Source organism: Triturus cristatus, chromosome 4_1, assembly GCF_964204655.1.
Source record: "Triturus cristatus chromosome 4_1, aTriCri1.1, whole genome shotgun sequence".
NCBI lineage: Eukaryota > Metazoa > Chordata > Amphibia > Caudata > Salamandridae > Triturus > Triturus cristatus.
Window position 1 is genome coordinate 237,524,073 of NC_140585.1, and position 25,810 is coordinate 237,549,882.

A 25,810-nucleotide genomic window follows, 5' to 3' on the forward strand; every position below is an offset into this window, starting at 1 on the left:
GCATTTTATCGCTATTGGCACATTGGAAACAATCTCTCACTGTTCTATCCACAGTCTTGTCCATGCCTGGCCACCAAAAACTAGACCTTATCAACCTTTTCATGGACGACATTCCAGGATGCCCCTCATGTGCAACTTTAAGGATAACATCCCGCATCCCTTCAGGAGGAACACATTTCCCTTTTTTGAAAACAAGGTCATTCTCTACAGACAGTTCAGAAGACACTTGTAAAAACGAGTGAAACTCAATAGGAAGCTTTCCACCACTAGGCCAACCCGTGAGAATGAACTCCCTAAGAAGTTTCCATGTTTTGTCCGATTCAATACTTTGATTCCACAAAGTTTCTGAAATAGCACTAAATTCCTGTGACACAAAATCAGAAATGGTAGCAATCATCTCAAAATCATTAGAATCATTTTCTTCACATGATTGAGACCTAGGAAGACGAGAAAGACAATCCGCCGTAGCATTATGTCTCCCAGGAACATATTCTACTGAAAAATTATACTCTAGTAATCTGGACATGAGTTTTCTAATCCTTGCAGTGGCATTCCACCCACCGCCAGGAGAGAGAATAGACACAAGTGGTTTATGATCTGTCCTGAGTATAAATCTGTTGCCCCAAATAAAGTTTCGAAAATGTTCAATTCCCCACACACAACCTAACAACTCTCTCTCAATCACAGAGTATCTCCTTTCTGTTTCATTAAAAGAGTGCGAGAAGCAAACGCCACACACCATTCATCCTTGGCACCTTTTTGTGATAGAACCCCTCCCAAACCGTACATACTGGCATCCACAGTCACAATGCATGTTTTATTCATGCAAAACGGTTTCATAGTTGGAGCCTGAAGAATTTCTTTCTTTATCAATTGAAAAGCTTCCTCTTGTCTTGATGTCCAACAGAATTCAACACTTTTCCTGGTAAGCTCCCTTAAGGGTTCCCTTTTGGTGGCAAAATCTTTTATAAATTTACTATAGTACTCACAGAGTCCTGCAAAGGACAAAAGCTTTTCCTTATTGTCAGGAGATGGTGCTTTTGCAATAGCCTCCACTAGAGATTTTTTGGGAATTACTCCATCTCCCGTTAATGTATGTCCCAAATATTCCACACTCTTACAAAACATTTAACATTTCTCGTTTCAAGGTTAACCCACTTCGCTCTAAGCGTTTACAAAGTTCCTTTATATGTTCATTATGTTTTTGAGGATTTGGAGAAAACACAAGAATATCATCTTGGAAACACCTTACAAAGTCTTCCACATCCTTAAAAATGTGATACATAGCTCTCTGAAAAACAGATGCCGTGGAGGCTAAGCCAAACGGCATTCTTTTATATTGAAAAAGGCCATGGGGTGTCAGGAAAGCGGTATAACTCTTTGAATCTTCAGTAAGGGCAATCTGGTGATACGCAGACCGCAAATCAAAAGTAGAAAAGATCTTAGCCCCATCCAGCATAGAAACTACTTCATTGATATTGGGTAAAGGATGGCAGTCCACTATTATATTAGCATTTAGTGCTCTTAAGTCTACACACAATCTCAAACTTTTATCCGATTTCCTGGCAAGAACAATGGGAGAAACCCATTCAGAGGACTCCACTTCCTCTATTATGCCATCATCAATGAGCCCTTGTAGAAGTTTTTTTAAGTCTTCTCTAACACAAATGGGTACATTCCTAAGTTTTTGCTGAACTGGAGAGGTACCTTCCTTAATCCTAATTTTGTGTGAAAATTCGTTGAGCTTTCCTAACCCATCAGAAAACACTTTTGGAAAAAGTTTAACAATGCTTTCAATTTCATCCGTGAAACTTACACTTTCACTCACTTGAGATATCAATAACACAGGATCTTGACACCTGGGATTGAGCATTATTCCCAGAGACCATTGATCTCTCCACCCTAACACATTCACTCCCTTTACAGCAACATACATCTTAATAAATGCAGTTCTTCCCTTGAATTCAATTTTTGTTTCAACAAAACCATCCATTTCAATAATGGATCCATCAAAAGCTCTCGCTACAATATCAGATTCCTTAAGGTCATCAACTGAAAATGTTCCTTCAAAACGATCAAAAAATATATCTCTAGTGACAATTGTCCCAAGGGAGCCTGAGTCCGCCATAAGCTCCAATTCCACATCCTGTACATGCACTAAACACTTGGGGGGTTTCAGGTCATTATCATACAAACCTATATTACCACTTTCTATGGACAACAACATTCCTCCAACATACCCCTCACTTTTACTCTCGCTAGATTCTACGTTAATGCTTGAGACTCTACCCTTAGTATTACTACTTTCACTTCTAGGATCCCTACAGACAGAAGCAAAATGTCCACGTCTACCACATTTCTTGCATTCCCTATTAAGGGCAGGACACTTGGGAAAAGAAGCACCATGATTTGGGTTTCCACACCTAAAACAGCGAAAGGTACTCTCAGGTCTCTTGACAAATGTCTGACTAAATTGACCCTTTTGATAGGTTTCAGCACCATCACGCGTTGACATGGAACCATGACCAATATGTTGTGGATCTTTTTTTACTGCACAAACTTCGTCACTAGTTCCCTTATCATCCTTATGTAAACATTTTATCCATTTATCTGACTGTTCTAGTGCCTTAGACGTTTTGATGACTTCATTCAGATCAGGATCTCCCAAAATCCATAAATGTTCTTGGGTTTTCTTACTTTTAATATGTACGATGATTTGATCACGGATCATTTCGTCGGTCATAGGACCAAAGTTACAATGTACAGATAAGGTACGTAATCCTGTGAGGAAATCATCAAAATTTTCATTTTCCTGTTGCGCCCTAGTGTAGAATTTATACCTGTTTAGCGCAATACTAAAGGTGGGCTTAAATCTAACTTCTACTCTATGTAACGCTTCTTCAAAAACATTTCTGTCCCCACCACCATCAGTTTCTGGAAGAGTTCTATAAACAAGTTGCCCTTCTGACCCTAGACAATGTAAAAATATATTTTTTTTTTCTTTCCGCAGAAAGCCTGTCACCATCTATAGCTTTGAGGTAAGTAAGGAATTCCTCCCTCCATCTGGACCAGGGAATAGGAGGGTCTCCTTTAACATGAAGAAATTTGGCTGGAGGATCAAACTGCATTTTTTTTTAAATATCGTAAATATGAATTCATGGATTAATTGAATGGTACACAACGTCAATGACACAGTAAACATCAATATGCAGGTACAGACACCAACAAACAAAAAAAAAATTATCTATTCATTTAACTATAACCTTTGACAAGAGAGCGCAAAATAATATGCATATTATTATCAAGTTGAATGAAAAGAATTGTTATTTTTTAATTTTTTTAAATAACGTAAATATACACCGCTGAAAGTTAATGATCTTCTTGCTGAAAAAGACACGATGACAAAGTTGTAAGCCGATCTGCACCTTACTACTCTCTGACTGGACTTGAAATTTACTTTGGAGTCTTCCATTTGGTAAATTGATACTTATACTTATGCTGTTGACCTCATCGCTTTCAGTCATTGAATTACATCCTTCGTCTGTAATTGTGAAGAAAATTGTGTTACCTCCGTTCAAGAATTTGTAAGAACTGCCACCAATGTTTGTAATCACCAAGAAGAAACGCCGTAGTAATTGAACTTCTCTTTCTACTTCCGTGGATGTGATCGTGTTAGTGTGCGTTGCTAGGAGACCAATTTATAAAATGGCTTCCTTGCGCAACGTGCTTTGCGTGTAGTGCGCGATGACGAACAGCGCTCCACAGAGAAGGAACACTCAGATGAAGAATGACGAAGAATCCGGGGAACGCCAAGCTTCTGGTGCGAAGAAACACGAGATGGAACTCTCTTGTTGATCAAAAAACAGCAACTCCAAACGGTCATGAAGTAAGGTTTCCGCTGTGTGATATATTTGAAGTTTTATAGTTTGTAGATTTGTCCGGTTTGTCCGCTGTCCGATGCAAGATACAAATTAAAAAGGAAGAAAATTTCTTGAAACTTTGAATTCTTGGGGAAATGAGGCGAAAACTGAAAAATTAATTTGCCCAAAATTCATAAGTCCAGGTTTTCTTTGTATGTATTCGATGCCCTTCAACTCGTCGCCAATTTAAATGTTATATTCCAGGAAATCCATGACGCAAAATGTAGAAAAACTGTAGTTTAATAAGAGGATATAAAGGAATCAACCAGTCAGCAGGTACAGCCTAGTAGAAGTGGTACTCTGGAACTCTCAACCTCTACCTTCCAGAATCCAGGAAATTCTACATACAATTTAAAGGTACAGATAACAATACACAGTGTTGGGGAAGAATACAACAATCGGTTCACCCTACACTAGTATGGGATACTATGAAAGTATATGTCTGGGGCATAATGTTACAATATGTGATTAAGCGAAATAGAGCTATTACTGAAGAAGCAAATACTCTTCTGCAAACTGTTCATCGGCTCGAAATACAACACGCCTTCAAAATTACTCAAGGTGCTGCAGATGAACGCCAATTATGGCCAACTGTTAGAAATGCAATCTCGTGCTGGGCGTAGACTGAAGGAACAGGTAGCGGCAGATTTGTAAAATAAAGACAGCTCCAATATGAATGTGGGGAAAGGGTTGGCCGAGTTTTAGCATATCAAATTGCAGAAAAACAAACTCAGGGTAAAATTCAGGCCAATAGGGGACTGGATGGTAGGCTCTATACAAACTCTACACTTATTCTGGAACAATTTTCTAGGTTTTATAGTAAGTTGTGCAGCCAGTCACAGAAGTTCGATAAGGTGAAGTGCCGGGAACATATTGAACAGATTCACTTACCCTCTGTTGCTGAGGAACAGGCACATGATCTCCAGCCAGAAATTATAAGTCTGGATTGAGGGTGCACTAATGGGCCTATCATCGGGCAAGGCTGCAGTGGAGGATGCGCTCCCAATGGAGTTTTATAAGACATTAGGAGAGATATTGAGCGTGGAATTTCTCTATGTTATTCAATATATTCAGGTAAGAGGGACTACACCAGATAGTTGGAACATAACCAATATTGTGGTCTTTTTATAAAAGGACAAACCGGCTGATGACTTGGGCTTTTATAGGCCTATCTCATTGATTAACGCAGATGCTAAATGGTTTGCTAAATAGCCCGCCATCTTGCTCGATTGATCTCGGTTCTAATATCCCCACAGCAATATGAATTTGTCCCAGGCAGAGATACTACAGACAATACTAACACAGCAACAACAGCATTTGATATCGCCACAAAATGTAATATGAATATGGGTATATTACTTGACGCAGAGAAGGCATTCGACCAGGTGGTTTGGGATTGCTTATGGGTCATGCTATCTGCCTTTGGTTTAGGGGACGATATTGTTAAATTGATCAAGGAACTTTGTATGACTCCACATGCCCGAGGCGTGTATGCCGGGAGCTATTCTGAGTTCTTTCGTATTTATTGTGGGACAAGACAGGGGTGTCCACTCTCGCCCCTCCTCTTCGCTCTTTATATTGAACCTTATCTATAGTCCCGTCATAGGAATACAAATTTTCAACCGTGGGCCTTTGCTGATCAGCAACTCAAACTCAACGCATATGCGGACGATGTGGCAATTATTTCTTCCAACTCTGCAACAGCTGTTACTCAGATTTTTATTGAAGCATGTACCTTTGGGGAATTCTCTGGTTTTAAGCTGAATTTAGTTAAAACGCAGGTTCTTCTCAATTTTACCCCCGACTCCCCAATTCAGACGGCTACTACCTTAACAGTTTATTTAGGTATTAGGCTGTGCTCCAAGGTTTTTAATATTGTAAAATTAAATGATGAAACTCTACTATCTGCAACGATCATTATATTGAAATCATGGAATAAGCTACCACTAAATATTATTAAAATTAATATTCTCCCTAAATGTCTTCATCTGTTTAGGGCAATTCCACTGAGGGTCCCGGATACTTTTTTCAGACGGCTGGAAAGCATCAGTAGTTTTATCTGGGGCTACAGGCGGGCTAGGCGTGCTAGCCGACTTTTGAAATCTAACTATAAAACAGGAGGGCTCTCACTCCAGGACTTTAAGCTCTACTTCTGGGTCGCCTTTACTGGTTGCTTACGTAGTTTACTGACCTATGGGGAACCAAATCTAACACCACTTAACTATCAGCTCCCTCTAGGAGCAAAAGCTAGGCTTTTCTTTTATTGGCTAGATGAACCCAACTATTACATTAGAGTACATTTCAAAGTGCTCAAAGATATCATCTATATTTGGAAGGGGGTCTGCAAGAAATATTCTCTAGGCTTCATTAGCAAGGATACCCCTATATGGGATAATCCTGCTTTTCCTTATATTTCTCGTGATTTAACTGTAGAGTGTGAGCAGACTGTGGGCTTACAATAATGGGCCAATTATTTGATTTAAATGGTTTTAAATCCTTTTCTGACTTACAAGATGAGTATGAACTGCCTCATCGTTCTTAATTCAGATACCTTCAGTTGCGGACCGGTTGCGGGCATGTGGAGGGCATTGACAGCTCAAGAGTATTCGTCATACTATTTTAAGCCTGATTTTAAACCTACTATAAGTATGATGCATCCGGCACTCTCACAGTTTGTTATAGATGACACTCCGCTATTAGCAGTGAAATGGAGCAGACTTCTCACATCAGAAGTTTCAGCTGGGGAGGTTCAGATGACTTTAGATCTGCTGGACCGCTCTGTATACTCATTTAATCTTAAATTGGCACATCGTGTTTCTCTTATATTATAATTCTATAGTTAGGACAGATAGAACCAGATGTCCTAAGTGTGACCTTTTTTCGGCCAATGTTCAGCATATGCTCGCGCACTGCCCCCGTCTACAAACATTTTGGGAAGTGGTGATAAACTATATGTCATTAAGCCTGGGCCTTCCCATACAATTATCTGTCAAAGAGAAAATGATGGGTGTTAAATACGAATTTGAAGGAAGCTTACAGAAATTAGATCATGCTGGCCTCTGCCCGACTCTGTATTGCCGGAGCATGGATCGCAGGGAATGCCCCTGAAGTTTCAGAATGGTGCGCTCCTCTCTACCAAGTATATGAATTAGAACTTGCTTTGGCTAAAGCAAGAGGTTCTGAATTTAGAGGATTTTGAAATATTTTAGAGGGGATTTTATCATCGCCGATAATGATGAATTGGATACAGTAATTGCTTAACTTTCTATGTGTGCATGTCCCTGTAATATATTATTTCATCATTTTAGCGTGCTTATTAATGAATGTATCTTTCATGAATGAATGAATTAAATTATTTGGGTACATTTGCCCCTACTTGATTGTTCTTCCTCTGATGCTTAATTGTTTTTTGATCTTTTATCCTGTATGAATTGCTCTTATGCATTGTTTTATGCAATGACCCCCCAATTCTTTTTTTTTTTTTTTAAAGGCAAAGCCAATTGCGTTCACTTTTATAAATGTGTAATGGCAAATATATAGTTCTGGCCTTTTATTAGTGGAAGCCTCTGGTACTCATTTGGCGACTTTGTGTCCTCCTCCCAGCTGTCATTGAAAGAAAATACCATAAACAAGCAGATTCTTGGGCCAAAATAATATGGAATCTGGGAGAAGGGGACCTTTTGTTGAACAGATTGCATTAGAAGACTTAAGATGTCCCCTCAAAGACCTGTGTTAGAAAGAGGAATCAGAAGGTCACGTTTGCATTGTAAGCAGTGAAGGCAAAAAAAGCATAAACGGCAAGATACTGCACAGTGAATAGTTTTGCCAATGGGCAAATATTTGCAAGACAACTGTAAAAAAAACTAAAACATAAAGTATAAATCCATGGTATCAACAAGGCAAAGTAAAACAAATGTACTGTGAGGGGGAATAGTCTTTGCCTGCCATTCATGTAAACAGTCTTCCTAAACAAAAAAGCCATAAACATGCAATTAAAACGTCATCCTGTCAGGAAAATAAGGATATAATAGCACTTGCACTGACCCCGACTTCTGCAATGTGACAAACCAGCCACTTGAGTAGCAATGAGAATACAGAGTGAGCAAAATAGCCATCTTCAAAATACTCTGACTTTGACTGGCAGGTCATCGAGCCAATGGCAAGTCATGTAAAACCCATAAAGGCTGACTGAAATGGGCTGACCCAAAGCCCACTCTCTCAGTCATGGCTTTGACTGGCAGGTCATCAAGCCAATGGCAAATCATGTAAAACCCATTAAGGTTGATATAGGCTGACCCAAAGCCCACTCTCTCAGTACTACTACTTTTACGTATTTTTTACACATTGGTATCATGAGTGAAGCTCTCTGTAGCCAGACCTAACAATTGAGATATTTCAGAATTAGCGGCTGTGAGTTGCGCACAGGGCAAGATGGTAGACAAAAGTAAAATAAGACAATGTAGGGTTGGAAACGGGTTATGAACGTGTAATAGTGCTTACATGAAAGTAGGACAGCGGTAATACAGCAACAGAATGGTTTGGAAAGCACATTAGTGCAGAAGTAGTTAGGGAAGTGCAGCAGCATAGAAATAAGTAGGTAGGAAAACACAGGAGTAAATAGAAAGGACTATGAAGCCCCGTAGTCTCTAAATAGGAGAATAAGAAACTACAATAGTAAATAGAAGTGATTATGGAAGAGTAGATGTATATACATAGGTTAGGATATTAAAACAGTAAGTAAACCAAAGTGATCAGGAAAGTGAAGTAGTACCGAAAGCACAGTAGTAAACATAAGTGAAGGGGATAGAACAGCAGTATATAAATAGGTTAGGAGAGTGTGATCAGAAAGGAACAATAGCATATACATATGCTATGAAAGTAAAGTAATAAATGAACAGAAGTGATTAAAACATTACAGCAGCATTTAAGTAGAATGTTTGTAAAGTGTAGTAGTAAATGAAACGTGGTTAGGGAAGTACAGCAGTATATAAATAGGAGTTTAGGAAAATAAATATAGACGAAATTGAATAGAAGTGCTGAGTAAAACAGTAGTATTTTAACAGAATGTTAGGAAAGTACGTTTGTGTACAAATTGCATGAGGTTGTAAAGCACAGTAGAGGACGTTATAAAACGTTATCCATGGAGGGGTTTAGGATAGCGAAGTAGCATATAAAAGGAGGTATAAAAGTGAATTATTGCAAAAGAAGACTAACAGAAGAAACAGAATGTAAAAAAAACGATAGCACAGTATTAATGAAGATGTTTAAGAGACCCTGAGTCATGACAAAAATGTATATAGCTGCAATGTCTGTCTGAATGACACGCTACAACGCTGACCTCAAAATGAAAATGGCGTTTGCATATTCTCAACTTTCTTTACAATAATCCAACAATAATGTGGATTACAATCCCGACCCTAGCATCAAACTTTCCCCTACCTCAACCCCTACTGTTACTCTTTAATATACCAGCTCCATACTTTGTTCCTTTCCATGGCCCTTACAGTAAACCTTAATCCAAATCTAACCTTTTTAAATACTCTATTTTTAACCAATCTCAGCCCAATGAGTGTATTCATAAAGCATGCATACACCAATGTTTCTTGGCGTTATGTATACCTGGTGAAGAGCTGAGATTCTTACATCCTTTATCTGTGCACAAAGCTGGTTCGAAGAGTTTAGTCAGTCGTAAACCTAATCGTTGATCTGATTCCAAAAGATATAGTAACCCGCACCATATTTTATACACATTGATTTTATTGGAGAAAAGTAATTTCTATTGATTTTTCTTTTTTCTTCCACTATTGCCACTGAGGGATTCTAGGTTATAGTTTAAGTTGTCGTGACAATCTTCATAAGGAAAAGACAGTATGGTAAATGTAAAAGTTTAGGAAAGCACAGACGTGTATAAAGGAGGGGGATCAGGGGAGTCAATATGTTTTTAGGAAAGCAGACTATGACATTAGGAGAAGGAAATAGTAAAATAGGTCATTTCAGAGGTGTCTGAATTAGAGTTTTGCAGAAAAGTTTAAACTGAAGTTAGAAAAACCAGATTAGAAGGTTTCATGCAGACTTCTCATTCCGTCCTTTCACAAACACATGTACATGATGTCTTTCCCATCTCCCTCCACCACCCTCACACATTTTCTGTTAGCCACTTTTCTTTACCTGTGGAACAGGACCGATTTGACCAGTGTGACGACATCGCGGCTGGCGTTGTAGCCTGCACATACAATTGCGACGTGAATGGTCTGGGGAGATAGAAAGGCACAAAAAACATTTTTAAAAATCACCAGCAATATGTCAGAAGTCACTTTTCTGAAGGAGTCCATGTTAAACTAACCCAAGTGGGTGTTGGCAAGAGCATCTTGCCTCATCTCACAATCACAGTTAAAGTAGTAACAAATGGTAATAAAATGGTTAACACACAATAATAATTAATTTTACATATTGTATGCCATTAAAAGCTAATATTTTATTTATTGAAGGGTTTCCACCAGAGAAAATTAAGGGAGAGGGAAGCAGTACAAGAAAAAAGGACAGCTGATTCTGGTAGCACAGATAGGGACAGAGGGAAACAAGGCGGTACATATACAAAGCATATTTGAAAGTAGCACTGGGGCCGTGTGCTTGGATTAGCAAAGAATATTTCACATCTAGTTAGAAACTAGCATGAAGCAAAGTTCAGCAGCACTCTTGCTGAGTCCTAGTAAGGACAAACTAAAATAAGTTTCATAAAAACTACTGACTTCAATTTTCAGTGATGATGAGATGGTTCTAAGACATGGTCCTACGCCTACAATCACACTGCCATCTTACTCTCTTCTGTAATGTCTCAGGTTAGGCGATGGAGAGCAAAGTAGCTACACCATACTTTTCAGAGCTAAACTGACGGTTTGATGAGGACCAAGAAACAACTAAAGTGTTTTTCAACATAAGAAACAAACCCCCCAAACATTAACAAAAGAAGCCTTCACAATCAACTGGGTGTCACCACTACACTTAAACATCCCAAAGAAATTGAACACACTACTCTTAAAGATACCAAAAAATTGAATATATATCTTATCTACACCAAATCCAGGTTCATGGGCACATATAGATTAACAAATCTGAACAATATAATTGATAGCCAATTATGGGAGTAATCGACAGATCTTGTAAGAAATAAAATCTAAAACATTTCAAAATGGGTTACGGACCAAACTTCTTCTTGGGAGAGTCTGGCCCCATCCAACTCGCACAGGCGTTTTAAGACTGCAGAAACCCCTTTCTAACCTCGTGATCAGGCCAGAATGTTTAGGTATTGTGAAATTAGGCTGAATATATTTAGAATATCAGCGTACACTGTGTTGTACAATTTAGGAGTCAACAATACCAAATCTGCAGTCTGCGACCATTCATCTGATGTTGGCCTCACCCACACTGCAGACTCGCTTTTGGAACTTCAGTCTCAACAACTTACTCCTGTCGACCCCGTCTTACAGCCAATCATTCCAAATTGACTTGACCTCAATGTCAACAGATACGTAAATTTCACTATAACCACTTAAAACAAAGTCGGGAGGATACCGCGTCTAGCTTGCAAACATCACAGAAAAATGACTGGTCCACATGTAAAGGAACGCGCCCTCCTGGATGGCAACCACTTCTCCAGTCGAATCACTTCAAATTGTGTTAACTATATTAACTCAGTTGCTTGCCTCTTTGAAAGACCCTTGAGATGGTCAACCCATAAACCTCTACCATCAGAGTGGAGTCGCTTCTGAAATCACCAACCGTGCATTTTATTTTTTGATCTTTCCCATTGACTGTTTCTAAAGACATTTTGCCAAACAGATAACACTTAAACAATCGTATCACGTTTTGTCCTACAGTGCCTAGCAGGCGTGAAGGACTTGCGATTGGTGACATGCAAACTGCAGCTCAAGTAATATGGGAAATGTAAAGATACAGCTATGTACAGAGTGTGTAAATAATACAGCCATTTAGCCCCCTGCTAATTGCTCCTCATGTTGACAAACAAGGCACCTGGATGCAGAGAAATGGAAAGCTGGGTGAAGATGTGGTATGAATATTAACAGCGAGAACATGGTGGGCGTATTGGTTGGTATTATATTTTGGAAATACCAAGAGAGAAGATTTGTTTGGATTTCATTAGGCCCATGGTTTGATGGGGAGATGAAGCTAGATTGACGTTGGGTATAAGTGATTGTTTAGGAAGAGAAACAGTAGATCCACCATCAGTGCCTTGCAAGGGATGCTTCAGGGAGAAGGGCTCCCGCAACGCATTGTTGTGCATACTGAGATGGTTAGGATATGCCGTACTGCATGAAACAGTGCCACAGGGATGACTCCTTTTGATAGACTAGAGGGTAGGGAAGCAAGAACAAACTTAGAAATTAGGAGAAATTATATCTCAAGTTGGCAGCAAGCTGGTGACTGGGCGAAGGCAAGCCTGGCAGCAGAGAGATGGTGTGTACAAGTAGAAGAATGGTCAGCAATGGAACACGAGGAGAGGGGCTTTGTATTAGTCAAGAGAACAAGGGTGGAAGAGAGTTAGTAATGGGAACAGATGGACGGCTGACAAGGACAAATGATAAATGATAGGGCATGGTGACAGCATAAGAGAAAGTGGGGCAAATGGAGGTGCAATGGAGGACTAAGATCGAGAACAGATGGGCAATGTACAAGGGGCCTAAGGCAAGATGTTTGCCAGTAAGGCTGAAGTAGTGCATCTTGTCCTAGTTCTTATCCCTGAAGTAATGTTGTTGTTTTATTATTGTAATAAGCAAAGAAGAGTTGTTATGATTTTCTTACAATATCATATTGTACAGGCTGGGCATGGCCTAGCAATGGTCTAGAGCCGTGGTTCTTAATCTTTTGACTTCTGTGGGCCCCCCCATGTAATCATTACTGGCATTTGGGGACTACCCCAGTGAATCGGTATTGGAATCTGGAGAACCCCACTGAGTCAATATCCGGGAACCTCAGCCTAAGCAAGTTTTATCATTTGTACCACAAACCAATATAAAAAAATACAGAAACAAGAATCATCAAATAAATACACAAATGATAAAATATTTTATTTAATTCACAAATATAATTTTATAAAATAGCTTTCATTTTATTGGGAAGGTTGTAGCTTTTTCAAATTAAATTGAGGCCAAATACTGTATTCTGTTTTACTGCTCCGACAAATCAGTCTGAGGATACCAACTTAATTTTTAGTCTCCAATTTCCAATTCCCTCACATTGACAGAACATTTTCAAATTTTCAGTTTTACATTTTTTTTCTTTATTTATATACATCCTATTATTTTTGTTAATATCATTTAATTTTCTAATCAGTCCTGGGCCCCCTGTATAGGCGTCATGGAACCCAGGGGTCTCCGAGCCACAGGTTAAGAATTAAGAACCGCTGGTATGGAGTCTTGAGGATTCTATTTGAGGTCACTGGGTCAGCTGAGGAGTGTAGCATTGCTCCTGGACAGGCATAGGGGTCTCCATAATGCTGAGAAATGGTTCTAATAAGAGGCGTTCAACCTTGATGAAGCTGGGCCATGTTACTGCACTTCACCTGTCTAACAGCTAGTGACAAGATGACTTCCCTAATCATTGTGATGTCATATCCCATGCACTCTGTGATAGAGGCAGCCAGTGAGCACACCATCTCTCTAGATGAAGCAGCGGGCACGTTAAGAGTGACACTATCAATCCAGTCTTTTTACGTCGAGCCTATCAGACAATACAATCTGGCTGCTAGCAAAAGACCTATTGTGGGCTTACCAAGAATTTACAAGGGCTTACAGTCCACCCATTACATACCATTTGGTGGCTTTGTCACTCAGTTGCTTCCTTCTTTGTCAATGGCTTTCTTTGTCCCGGCTTGTCCATCTTGAGTTTGTCCCGCCTCTGGAGCATAGCCTCTTTGCCATATCTCTGATTGGCTGGCTTCCATCCTTCCATTGTTTAATCTTAGGGAACTACTTTTTTGTTTTTTGCTCAAGCATGAATGCATCTTACCCCTCTGCCAGATACCCGGCCACCACACACTCCGTGTTGTGGTCTCCCTTGTGCTGCAAGCACTATCTTGTGTGCTACTACCCCATCGCCAAACCACCTGTCTTTCACACACTCTGCGTTGCTTTCTCACATGTGTGGTTCTTCCCCTGCTCCCATGATGCCCTCACTATGTGCTGCTGTTCCACTCGCCTGCCAACTTACCATTGCTTCTTCCCACCCACTTTCTGTTGCCCCTCATGCCCCCTACTTAAAAAAAAAATACTTTTTGGAGGGTGGAGGGGGAAAAGGGCCAAGCAGCAAATTAATGACATCTCTTCTGTCTTTAAAAAAATGTTTACTCGCACTACTTCTTTTTCAAGCACACATCCACATGTGCATGCCCACAAGATGACACAGCCACTTTAAAAAAAAGAAAAAAATTAAATTTTGGCCAGGCTGCCCATGCCAATGTTGCACAGCATTGCCCAAAGGGACTGGCAAAACCAATAGGTCCCAAATGCGAGACCTACTGACTTTGTCATTGCTTGTTTTAAACTAACAATATTTTGCTTCTGAGACCTATCAGTTCAGTTCAAAATCATTATTTCGATTGCCAAGATCACAAAAGATTCACAACAATACACACTGCGTTCCAATTGGGAGTACATACACCCTATGATCATTATAAATGGCATATATACATAGTTATTTACAATTAGAATTTGAGGGCTTCGAGGCTGTACGTAAATAAAAAGATTCAGAACCAATCATAAAACCATTATATTTCATATATAAAATATTAATATAAAAAAATTTAAAATTCTTATTTCATGAAAATATCATAAAAAGACAGTTAAAAAAGAAATAAAAGAGGAAAAAAGAAGTATGCAACAGCCAACGGCAATAAAAAAATGTGCAAGGACACGGTCAAATATACAGCAATATATACAGCACTACAATAGGAATACAATTCTATAGCTATGACCATGATTATGCCGAACCGAAGTTTACTATAGACATTAATAGTCGCCTACCAATGACATTTACCTAACCATTTTCAACATCAACTTACTATTTTCTCTAATCACTGGGTTTGATGGGCATCGGGGTCTTTAACATTTTTTCACAAATTAACCACATCTAACCTAGAAATTTGGCAGTTGATATTGCACATGATTCATTTGTGTTGGTCGACAATATTCTCATTGCAGTAGTGATGCACCTGGTACCCAGATTTCTGCATAAAGATTTCAACCATTTATTCCGGGGGGCCTTATAGGCCAGGCAAACAAATAAAATATGTGAATAGGTCTCCTCAAATTCTACACACAAATGGCACTTACTATCATTTAAATTACGCCATTTGCACGTAAAAGAGTTCACTGGTAGTGAACTCACCCGGAACTGAAAGTAGAGTCGTATGTCTCTGGGCTCAGATATAACATCCCAGAAGGGTTCATACAGAGGACATGGCTTAAACTCTATGAACTTATCTGTCAGCGTAGCCCTGCTGGAGGTTTGGATACTATTCGTTACAAGTATGGACCAGTAGAGCTCTTTCATTTCCTTTTTTGAGGGGCACTGTTGACCCTCTGGATCATCCCATAGATGTCGCACTCCCATGTTGACCAATGTGTTTTTCACCTTTTGCAACCATATAATTTTACAAGAGGTATCGATCGGATTACCAGACATCTTTAAGGGCAGCGGCATAATGTGATAGCCCAGACATGGTCCATAATCAGGCAAAACCTTGCTATCCCATCAGGGGCGTAGCTAGAGCTTGTGGCGCCCGGGGCTATTCCTCAGATTGCCGCCCCTGGGGGGGGGAAGGGGGAATAAGGGGAGGAGGGTACTGGGGAAAGGACCGAAAGACACGTAGTATCGCCGCTAATAGTTACCTTGATCATGCAAGTTACATGCACATACATGACACGATCCAAGGCTACACAGTTGAATACACTGGTGACCGGCAGTACAAAGGAGAACACACAGACTGCCACCCTGCAGGATTTCAGGAAGGGCCTAAAACCATGGTTATTCGATTAAAGTCCCTCATCAGCAGCACCGCCCCCACCCTCCAGCACCTAGATACCCTTACAGGTGATAAGTGGCGCTATGCAAATCCTGTTTGTTTGATTGATTGAGACCCGATTTCCACACATCGTTTTTGCGCTATATTAGTTTTATCTGTAAAACTGTATGTCTTTGCAAGTTAAGTGACCCCTTCAATGGAGATTGTGCTGACTGTACCTTGGGGCACATGGCCTCTGTTTATAACTTCCCTCAGCTCACTCCTTGTACTTGCCAGCCCTTATCACTGACCTACTCCTGCCCAGCAGCTTCAGCTGACCCCACGTGCCGGTGGATTTGAGGGTGGACTCTCATCCAACCCTCTAGCTTACTATTTTTCTCCTTCTTTTTGTGCATACTGTGGAAAGTTTAACATGTTGCTTTGTACAAATTGTTACCGATTTGATTATTCAAAACTCCAACCGAATTAATTTCTGTGCCTTGGTATTTCCTGTATCAGGTCATTTAAATCTGCCATCATGCCCTGGGAAGCTGCAGCAAAAGAACCACTGTGCTGCGAATTACATTGCGAAAAACTCCACTCTTTGCTAATAGTGGGAAACTGCAAACAATGTTAAAGAATCTGTGGGGAAGGAGGTATTACATGCTTTGCAATACAAGGAAGAAAATGCCCTGATGTGAGACTCAAACTAGACACGGCACACCATGAGATGTCTAACAGCATAGGGTTTCCACGGTGCCAACCTGCACTCTAAACACTTCCTGGCAGGTCTCCCCTCTTCTAATGTTTTCCTTTCCCCTTCTATCCTAGTCATCTTTTTTCAAACTGTAAGCTCTTTCTTGCGCTACACCACCCCCATTCCAGCTTTTCCTGGCTCTTTTTGTTTCCTTCATTCTCTTCTGTACCTCTTTCACTGTACTGTAATACCTTTGGACCTGGGCGAAATTTAAATTATGCTGGCAAAATCTATATCATTTTGGAAATTTCACCTTAACCTTGCTATGTAAAATTTCCAAACTTGGACCATGTCGTGTAATCGTCATAAAATTATAGCAGAGGGGTACAGGAACAATGCGAACAACAACAACATGAGCAGCTATAGTTTGCAGTAATCAGTTTTTTTTGCACTTTTTTAAAATGCAAAATACGTTGTTGCATCAAAAATTGAGGCTAGGATGCATTTTGCGCTCAAATATAGCACTAAATGATGGGTTTGCATTTCACTAAATGATACCTAATTTTCTGGAATGTTCCTGATATTTTGCGATTTACACAAAAGCAAATTAGGTAAATTTTGCACACCCCTAAAATAGTTTCCTTTCACCTCCTTTTCTTAATGTTTCCTTGTTCTTAGTTCGTCTCTTCCCTTTGCTACTCCGATCTATAATCTCCTGTCCATGCGTGCAGGGAAGGATGGGACAGACCTAACGTTTCTGAACTCCCAGAATTTACTACTGTTTCGTTTATCTTTTTCTCATTCGTTCCTCCCCTCCTCCAACGCTGTTTACTGCCTCTCCCTCTCCTTGGTTTCCTTTCTCAGTCTCTCCTGCATCGCGCCGCGCCTCCTCCCTGTCTACCTGCCCCCAATCTGCGGAAAATCCCCGATCCCTGCATCTCTGATTGGACACACAGAGTGAGTACAGAGGGTAAATAGTGCATTCACATTCAGAATACACAAGCCCTATCTGTACTTTATTAACTGTATCTTCCTGTACATATAAAATCCCAATAAATCTTTTCTGACATTAAAAGAACACACAGGCTCTTCTTAAGAATATCACGTAAGCAGTAGAAGGTGTTTACTTCTGCAGAAGGGACATCAGTGGTCCTCAAATTTGATAAGGGCATCTTTTTTCTTTGTCGCTCTAGAAACATATATCACAATAGTGTCCAACATATAGGAAGGCTTCTAGGACACTGACACTTTTTATGCAATTACAGTACACTACAAACTCCCATTCTCATTGCTTCGGTCCTCTCACACTTTTCGTGAGCTACCCCCTCCCGCACATAATAGCACAGCCAATGCGCCCCCACCGCTCTCTCACCATTACATCTGCACTTCCGTGCCCCTCCCCGAAAGTCTAGCAGTAATATGTCCATAGAAGATTATGTTGCTACCTGAGTCAATGCAAACTCATACCTGCCAACTCACACGGTGCCACCGCGTATGACACGATTTCCTACACGCGCGCTGACATCATGCAAGGCTGGCACAGTCTCACTTACTTGGAGGCAGCCCCCATCACTAACTGTACCCAGGACTGTACCCAGAGGGAAGAGTCATGAGCTGCACATGCGGGACCCTGCACCACAACAGCTGAAACAAACGCGATTCTATTATTAAAAGAAAAAAATATTTCCTACCTTACAACGCGAGCCAACTGAAAACGTTGGGAAAGGGAGGCCCCTGCACTTCGAGGAAATACAAGCCGAAAGTGTGTGGCAACTCCATGCTACACCACCCTGCTGCCTGGCTGCCCTGAAGGTGTCGAGGTCAGGGAGGGAGGGAGGACAATCCAGCTCCTGGGGGGAAGGTCCATTAGCAGGAAATTGACAAAAAAACACAATTGGTGCCTGCCTCACGCTGAGTACGATGAGTGCAACATTGTCCGAGTCTGTTCACGTGACCTGATAGACTGGCACCAGCGTTCGGGTCCCACTCTAGCAGAGGGCGCCAATTTGATACTAAATGCGCAGCTGTGATCCTCGGCGTATAGTGTCCGAGGCGGCCGCCAAAAGGTGTCAGTAGCATAATAGGGAATGGGTGTTCATAAGAGCAAAGTGGGAGTTTTAAAAAAATAAATCGGGAGAATGGGGCCTTGAATCAGGTTACTGTCACGTGTGGGCTTTGGAAGTGTGCTGCTGCAGGATCGGGCATTTGAAACGCAGATGCACGTTTTTCTCTTACCTTTCAAAAGCATGGAGCGTAATGGCAGGCAGAGAGAGGGTGACCGTGATACAAGTGTTGTGCACTCACTGGCCTGACAGGTTGCTGGCAGTGCATACACCACTGCCCCCACCCCCCTGTGTGTCAGCCCGGGCTGACTCGCTGAGACAGCTTCCTGTGAACTCACACACAGCCGCCCCCAGTACTTCACAGGTCTTTAAAAGACCATTCGATGGTTAATGAGGCTTTGTTGGTTTTTCACCCCTTCGAGAGCCCCTGCATTGCCACTCTGACTATTGGTGGAAGAATTAGCACGTTACGATACAAGCCCTGTCAGCTGAAACCCCGAGGAATCTTGCTTGCAGGAATCGGGAGGCGTGAGACTAGCCTGAACATCGGTAGTCTCCCGCCTGTCTGTTCTTGATCTGGTGACGTCTGGCCTGGGCCCGGGGCCGTAGTCTGATTGACTGGTGGCCCGTTGCGGAGGCCTTTATAATTTATTTGGGGACTCGGGACACTGACTGAGACCTGACACTACTGTAAAGTGTCAGACAGAGAGTGTCCCCACTCCCCAAATAAATTATAAAGGCCGCCGCGACGGGCCACCAGTGACCGCCGCCGCCCTAAAAATAGTGCCGCCTGGGGCGGTCCGCCCCCCCCGCCCCCCCCTAGGTACGCCACTGTATCCCATCCAAACTATTGCAGCCCAGGTCGTAATATAGAGGCTTAAGTGGAGTGCTCTGGGCTAGTCCGGTAACACCTCTCAAAAGTTTGTGTTGGGCTAAAACTAGTGGTGTCAAATTTTCATAACCCCAGAGTGAGGGCTTATGTTCCTTCTGCAGTGGACCTGCTAGTTGGCTATGTTTTAAGGCCATGGTTTCAATCTGGGGATTCCAAATAAGTTTATTTCCAAGCGTGATTCCTAAATAATTAAAAACATTTGTTTGGTCAAGATATTGAGTGTGTCATCTGCAAACATGAGTATAGGTTTTTTTATGCCTGCAAGAGTGGGCGTGTCAGTCAGGAAGGTGGTAAAATAATTAACAACCCCATTGATGAATAGTGAAAATAATGTTGGAGCCATAACACACCCTTGACGGACCACTTTGGATACAGGGAAACAATTGGTGATGTTACCCTGTGTACACCAAGTTTTCCTCGTGTAACCTCACCACAACAGATACAAATTCTAGTGACATCCCAAGATCCTTAAGGACCCACCAAAGTTGATTACGGAGGACCAAGTCAAATGCGGATTTCAAATCCACAAAGGTGGCATATATAGTACCTCCCGCCAGCACTACAACGCGCCAGTATATTAATACAAAACGAAAGACCTGGTCCACCATACTCACATGGGTGCGAAATCCTGCCTGTAACGGTGACAATATATCATTATCTATCCATCCCTGGATTCTGTTTAGCACCATTCTTGCCATTATCTTTTGTATAGCATCAATAAAGCTTATTGATCTATAGTTACTGGGGCTTGAACGATCACCTTTCTTATATATTGGTAAGATCTATGCACCCCTCCAAGAGACAGGTATAGAGGCTCCACTGGCTATTGCATTTATTAACAGTAATATGTACTCATGCCAGGTGACCCTATCATATAAAAACAAATCTGCAGGGATGCTATCCGAGCCCGGGGCTCTTCCACTAGCTACTGCACTCAACGCTATTTCAACCTCCCCTATTTCAAAATGTAATGCAACATCATACCACGGAATTTGGAACAGGTCTGCGGTTTCACCCGCTTCCTCTACAGCAAATTGCTTAGCGAAATGTGAAACCCACTTTTCAGGAGCTACATGATTTTGTGGTTGTGGTGCTTGCCCACCTCCCCCCATTTGACCAGCTGCCAGGAGTGTTGAAGATTTTTCCCCTAGGCTGGCCGCCTGATAAAGATTATACCATTTCAGTTTGTCCCAGTCTTTTTTTGCTTTGTGCTTTATAGTTTTATACTTCTGGTGGGTTGCTTTGATGGTGGCCAAATCTTTCTGTTTAATGGCTACTGCCAAAGACTTGTAAGCTTCTCTACAGGCCTTATTATACCAAGTTGTTTGTTTATCCTCACGTTTACTTGGTGGCTAAGAAGCATTATAAAATATTTTTTAATTTTGCCAAACAGGTCTTCATGGGCCCTAGTTATATTCTGATTTAACTGAGTCTGGGTGGTGCAGGCTCGTAACTCTGTTAATGTGTTGATAACATCTGCCCTTATGGCTGTGAGTGCTTCCTCACTTTCCACTATTTTGCTCCATTTTACCCTCCTCAGATCATTACAAAGCATGGCAATGTTGGTGGTACAGTGTATTATTGTTGTAGGGAACTTTCCTGGAGCTTTCATTTTTAATGATAGAGGGTTGTGATCACTTTCTGCTCTCTCCCGGACCTCCATGTCGACGAGGGAGACCCAGAATTCCAGATTTAGGAGTACATAGTCAATGTGATTCTTACTCACATAATTGTTAAAAGTATTGGAACCTAACTTGTCTGAAGGAGTACGCCCATTTACTGCCCTGAGACCCCTCCCCATACATAATGCTTTAAGTTGTAAAGCTGCCTCTGTCCATCTCTAAATTGGGGGGTGCCTCTAAAGAAGGGATGCTCCATTGCGTATCTTCTTCTTCGATGAGTTTGCTATTGTTTTGATCAAGGGGCTCAAAAGTGGTGTTGAAGTCCCCTACAATTACAAAGTTTGGAGTACCAGTCGTCCTTTCCAGAATGTCCTCTAAAATTGCTACTGTATTGGACAGTCTTTCACCATGAAGACCTCCAGCATAAACTTTAAGGACTTTTATCTTTTCGTTGGGGTTGAGCTGTAGACAGATGGCCATAATGTCAGGGCAGTCGATGTGGACTTCTTGAATATTAAAGCAAAGAACCTGTTTTACCCAAATAGTCAGTACACCACTCTGCCCTTGGAATGCCGGTTTATAAGAATTAAGATAGCCTTAACGATGTAAAGGGTTTAGGGACCATGTTTCTTGGAACACGCAGATGTCATAACTCTCAATAAGTTCAAGCCAATCCCATGACTAATTTTGACTGCAAACCCGCAATGTTCCAAGAAATATATGTAATCTGGGCAGAATTTGGGGGAGATGCTAGATCTATGCTACCTTTTGGATTGCAGGGGGTAGCATACTTACTTACTTTGTCTATATAGAGGGTTAAGCGGTTGACTAGCCCATTATTACTTGGATAATGCCTGTGGACTTTAGAATATAGTCAATCAAACTGCTCCAGATCACTTTGAGGGGCAAATCTATTCTCGAGGGTTACTCCTTTGGGCGGCCCCCCCTAGGGATGCTGGTGGTCCCTCTGCTGCTCCAAAACATGAGCATGGGCAAGTACATGCACCTTTGTTATGCGTCTGTCTACCCAGCCCTTCAACATGCAACAACCTGTCCTCAATTTGGGATGACTTGGTTAATAGTGGACTCAGGAGGACAGTAACCAATGTCTCAAGTCTTTTCCATAGTTCATCATCACTTCCCTGGGTCAGTGAAGTAAGAGTATCATCACCAGCCCTAAGACACGAATTTAAACTTGAGCCATGCTCAATATCTCTTGGGCCTCTCTGCTCGATGGCGTACAGCTTCTGCTTTGGCTTATGCTTTGGAAGGGCAACACCCCTTTTTCTTCTTACTGGTGGCTCACTGATAGGATCTGGTGGAGCGATTGCGATTTTGCCCCTTGTAGCCGTTTTAGATCTTGTTGAAGCTTCGACTGGGGTTTTAACGGAGCCAAGGATTAATACATCTGACAACACGGGGGCCACTGGAGCTGCAGGCATGGGCACTGGGAAGGAAAGTATAAGAGTACTATCCACAGATGGATTGCCAGGGGAGCAACACTTCGGAGTGGCTAGAGAGTCCAGAGAAAGACGCCTTTCGGTTAGTTCGATTTGGTGGGTCAGTACAGACTATGCCCTCTTTAAAAGGTGTCTAAAGTCCCTACTATTCCAACCCCAGGATGATCATTAGTGCCCTTACACTTAACCATTCTATGTACGATGTGCTTATATATTAAAAAAGAAAAAGTCAGGTTTTTTTTTAAAAGCCTGTACCTCAGTGTGATGATCCTTTATGCGCCCCGGGCACAGGGAACGTAACGCTAGCGCCACCTGGCGAGTTGAAAGAGGGGGGATTTGTACCCTGTGAGTCCAGTAGCAAAGTTGAAGGGTTTAATAGCGGGCTCCCTGACCTATAGTTTTGCTTTTCCCACAGTTATAGCTATGTATTAATATCAGAATTGCTGAAAATCTGGGGCTGTTTGAAGATGTCGTCCATCTCATGTTGCTCCTTAGAGGCGATCTCTAAAGCCGAGGTTTTAAGTTCTCCCGTGCCAGGCACCTCTTACATCTGGGGCATTGTGGGACTTGTAGTTTTCCTTTCTGTGGCACGCATAATGCTCCCTTGGAACAGCCACGCCTTGAGATGTCTGCTACAGGTCTCCGTCGCTTAAACATAGTTGTGTTCCATTACCAAATTACAAGCAAAATCGGTCAGATTTCCATAGAAGGTCATAGCTTTACTGGCGCTCTAATGAGGGCGTCATTAAGACAGCGGCACTAGGCCCCCGAGAGAAGCGTGGGATGGAATAGGTGGTCACGGGCGGCCATATCTCACTCACTGCTTCATTTACACGATAGAATCATAATTGGTCGAAAGATAAATTGTAAGTTAATCGGTAGCGCCCCCAGCAGGTTCTCTTCCCCATCCTCGGCGGGTCTAGAGGTGATTGGAAGACACTTCTGGCCTGGACTTGGTGCCAATGAGAAGAACGCCGCGTGCCTCTGCAGGGCTCCGTCGATGAACATCAGCCCGTAGCTGCAGCATCACTGCTGTTATGTACTGGGCTCCCCACGCGGCCAGTGCTGCACCCTGCCTATGACAGAAACAATAGTGTTTCAGTGCTGATACACACATGCAGCTTTGAGCATGCACTTCAATCCTGACCAGCGCCCCCCTGTGATATTATGCTCCTGGAAGTCAGATACAACCGAGGCAACACACCTCAAACTGTAGAAGCAGCTAGTAGTGAAGTACAATCAGGGATTTAAGTGGGCCGGGTCCTGCCGGTGCACTGGCAGTTCTAAAAAACAGGAGTTGCTGGGATGGGTCACTATCGGCCTCCCCATTTTGGCCCTCACCCTCAGGGTAAAAAAAAAATCTACACTCTGCAGCCACCCATCACTGCCTTTGATGTAACTCAAAGAGACTCGTTGTAGTTCTTTCTTTCACAGTCTCATCATGTCAGAACGGTAACATCTTAAATAGTCTATACAATAAAGCCATAGTTGTTGCTTATTTATCTTAGGCAACTAACAACCACTGACACAGCCCACAGTCCTGACTAGTAGGTGTAATGTTACTTGAATTATAGTAGGCTGTACGGTGTTAGGTTTAAACCTATAATAACTGATACAACCCCACTGAAAGAGAAATAGCCCTCACCAGTGAAAACATAAAATCCCTGAAAAAACACCTGCATAACCACAAACTAAATGCCATTCAAAGAAAGGAAAAACGAGTGATGGTATTTTGTTATACAAGCTAGCAGTAAGAAAGACTGGCTAACATTATTCTGCTTGAGTTTTGTTGTTTAGGAATGCCACTAAAATATTGTTTCTTCCTTTTTTCAGTTTTGCGGCCTTTGGTCTAAAGATGCAGGATTTAGAAGCATGTTTTAGGTCTTGTTTAATTATTTTATAAACTGTAGAAAATCAGGAAATATTAAAATCATATTTGATATGTTGGCTGTGTTTCATTCTTTCACTGATAAGTAAAACGGCTGGCTTCATAAGAATCTTTCCTAATATGTGTCATCTCATTTACCCACAGAGAATGGGTAAAAACCCTTAATACATCAGCCCCCAGTTTCTAGTGAGTTAATATTGATAGTAGGTGAATTGACAACACCTCAGGCTTTAAACACTCATTGCAAGGTATAGTGACAAGTATACGTGAAAAGAGCGTTATCACCAAGCACTTCAGATAGCGGTGAAAACATGGCACCAGACTTTTGGAAAACATGTAACGCATTGTCACTTTGAATGCTCTGCAAAAAAGGTTCTTTCCAAGTTCAACAAAGATTGCAGTGATATTGTTCATATTTGCAGTGATTCAGCTATGTATATGAAAAAGTTGTATGATGACCTGTCAAAATTGATACCTGAGCTGAAGTGCTTCCCTGTAAGAGATCTTTGCCACTTGTTAGATCGTATGCTGGAAACATAACATACAATCTTCAGAGTTAATGAGGAATGCTATTGACCATTCTGGTGCACTGTTTTCTTATGCAGAGGAACTAAAACGCAAATATTTATCATTTCGTGCTTTGTGTGGCATAGAAGAAAGAGTCATCCTAACTGTGTCCCTTAGCTGATGGTTCTCAGTCCAAGGGGCTATGAATGCTATATTATCCATGTGGCAACCGTTTACAGAATTTTTGCTGAGTGATGATGTCAAATGCAAGAACTGTGAGAATCTTTGGTCGCATATTGATAGTGATGTGAAAAAAAGTACACTCTACTGCATTCTTAGATTTTTACAATAAAACATAACTGCGTAGTGGACATAATAAAAAAAACTAGAGTCTGAAAACACCCCTGTCTGCCAAGTGTTCAGCATAATTGGTGTAGATGTGAAACATCTCCTGGAGAGTAGGCTGGGCGACACCTTTAGTGACTCTGGCACTGCAACATGTTCCATGTTAGAGTGCTTGCCACTTGGTAAGCAAAGCAATGTTGGAGAGCAATACAGAAACTTTTAATTTACATTGTATGAGAAATGGCTTGCAATGATGCATAGAAATCTCCCTTCACCACCACTGGCATTTGATGCCAATGAAACCTCACTGTGGTACTCTGTACAAATTCCAGATCTCTTCCGCAAAGGGTAATTTCCTTCATAGTTTCAAAAGTGCTGCTTCATTTTTGACCGCTTC

The 25,810-nt window shown here is 41.5% G+C and overlaps 1 protein-coding gene across 2 annotated transcripts in view; it reads right to left on the reverse strand.

Moving 5' to 3' along the window:
* Positions 1–25,810, reverse strand: part of LARGE1 (LARGE xylosyl- and glucuronyltransferase 1) — a 998,660-nt gene that overhangs the window by 513,434 nt on the left and 459,416 nt on the right. For both annotated transcript variants that reach the window (XM_085651963.1, XM_085651962.1), the window contains exon 4: positions 10,089–10,171. In XM_085651963.1, the coding sequence (XP_085508089.1) occupies positions 10,089–10,171 (83 nt within the window). The remainder of the gene's footprint in view (positions 1–10,088; positions 10,172–25,810) is intronic.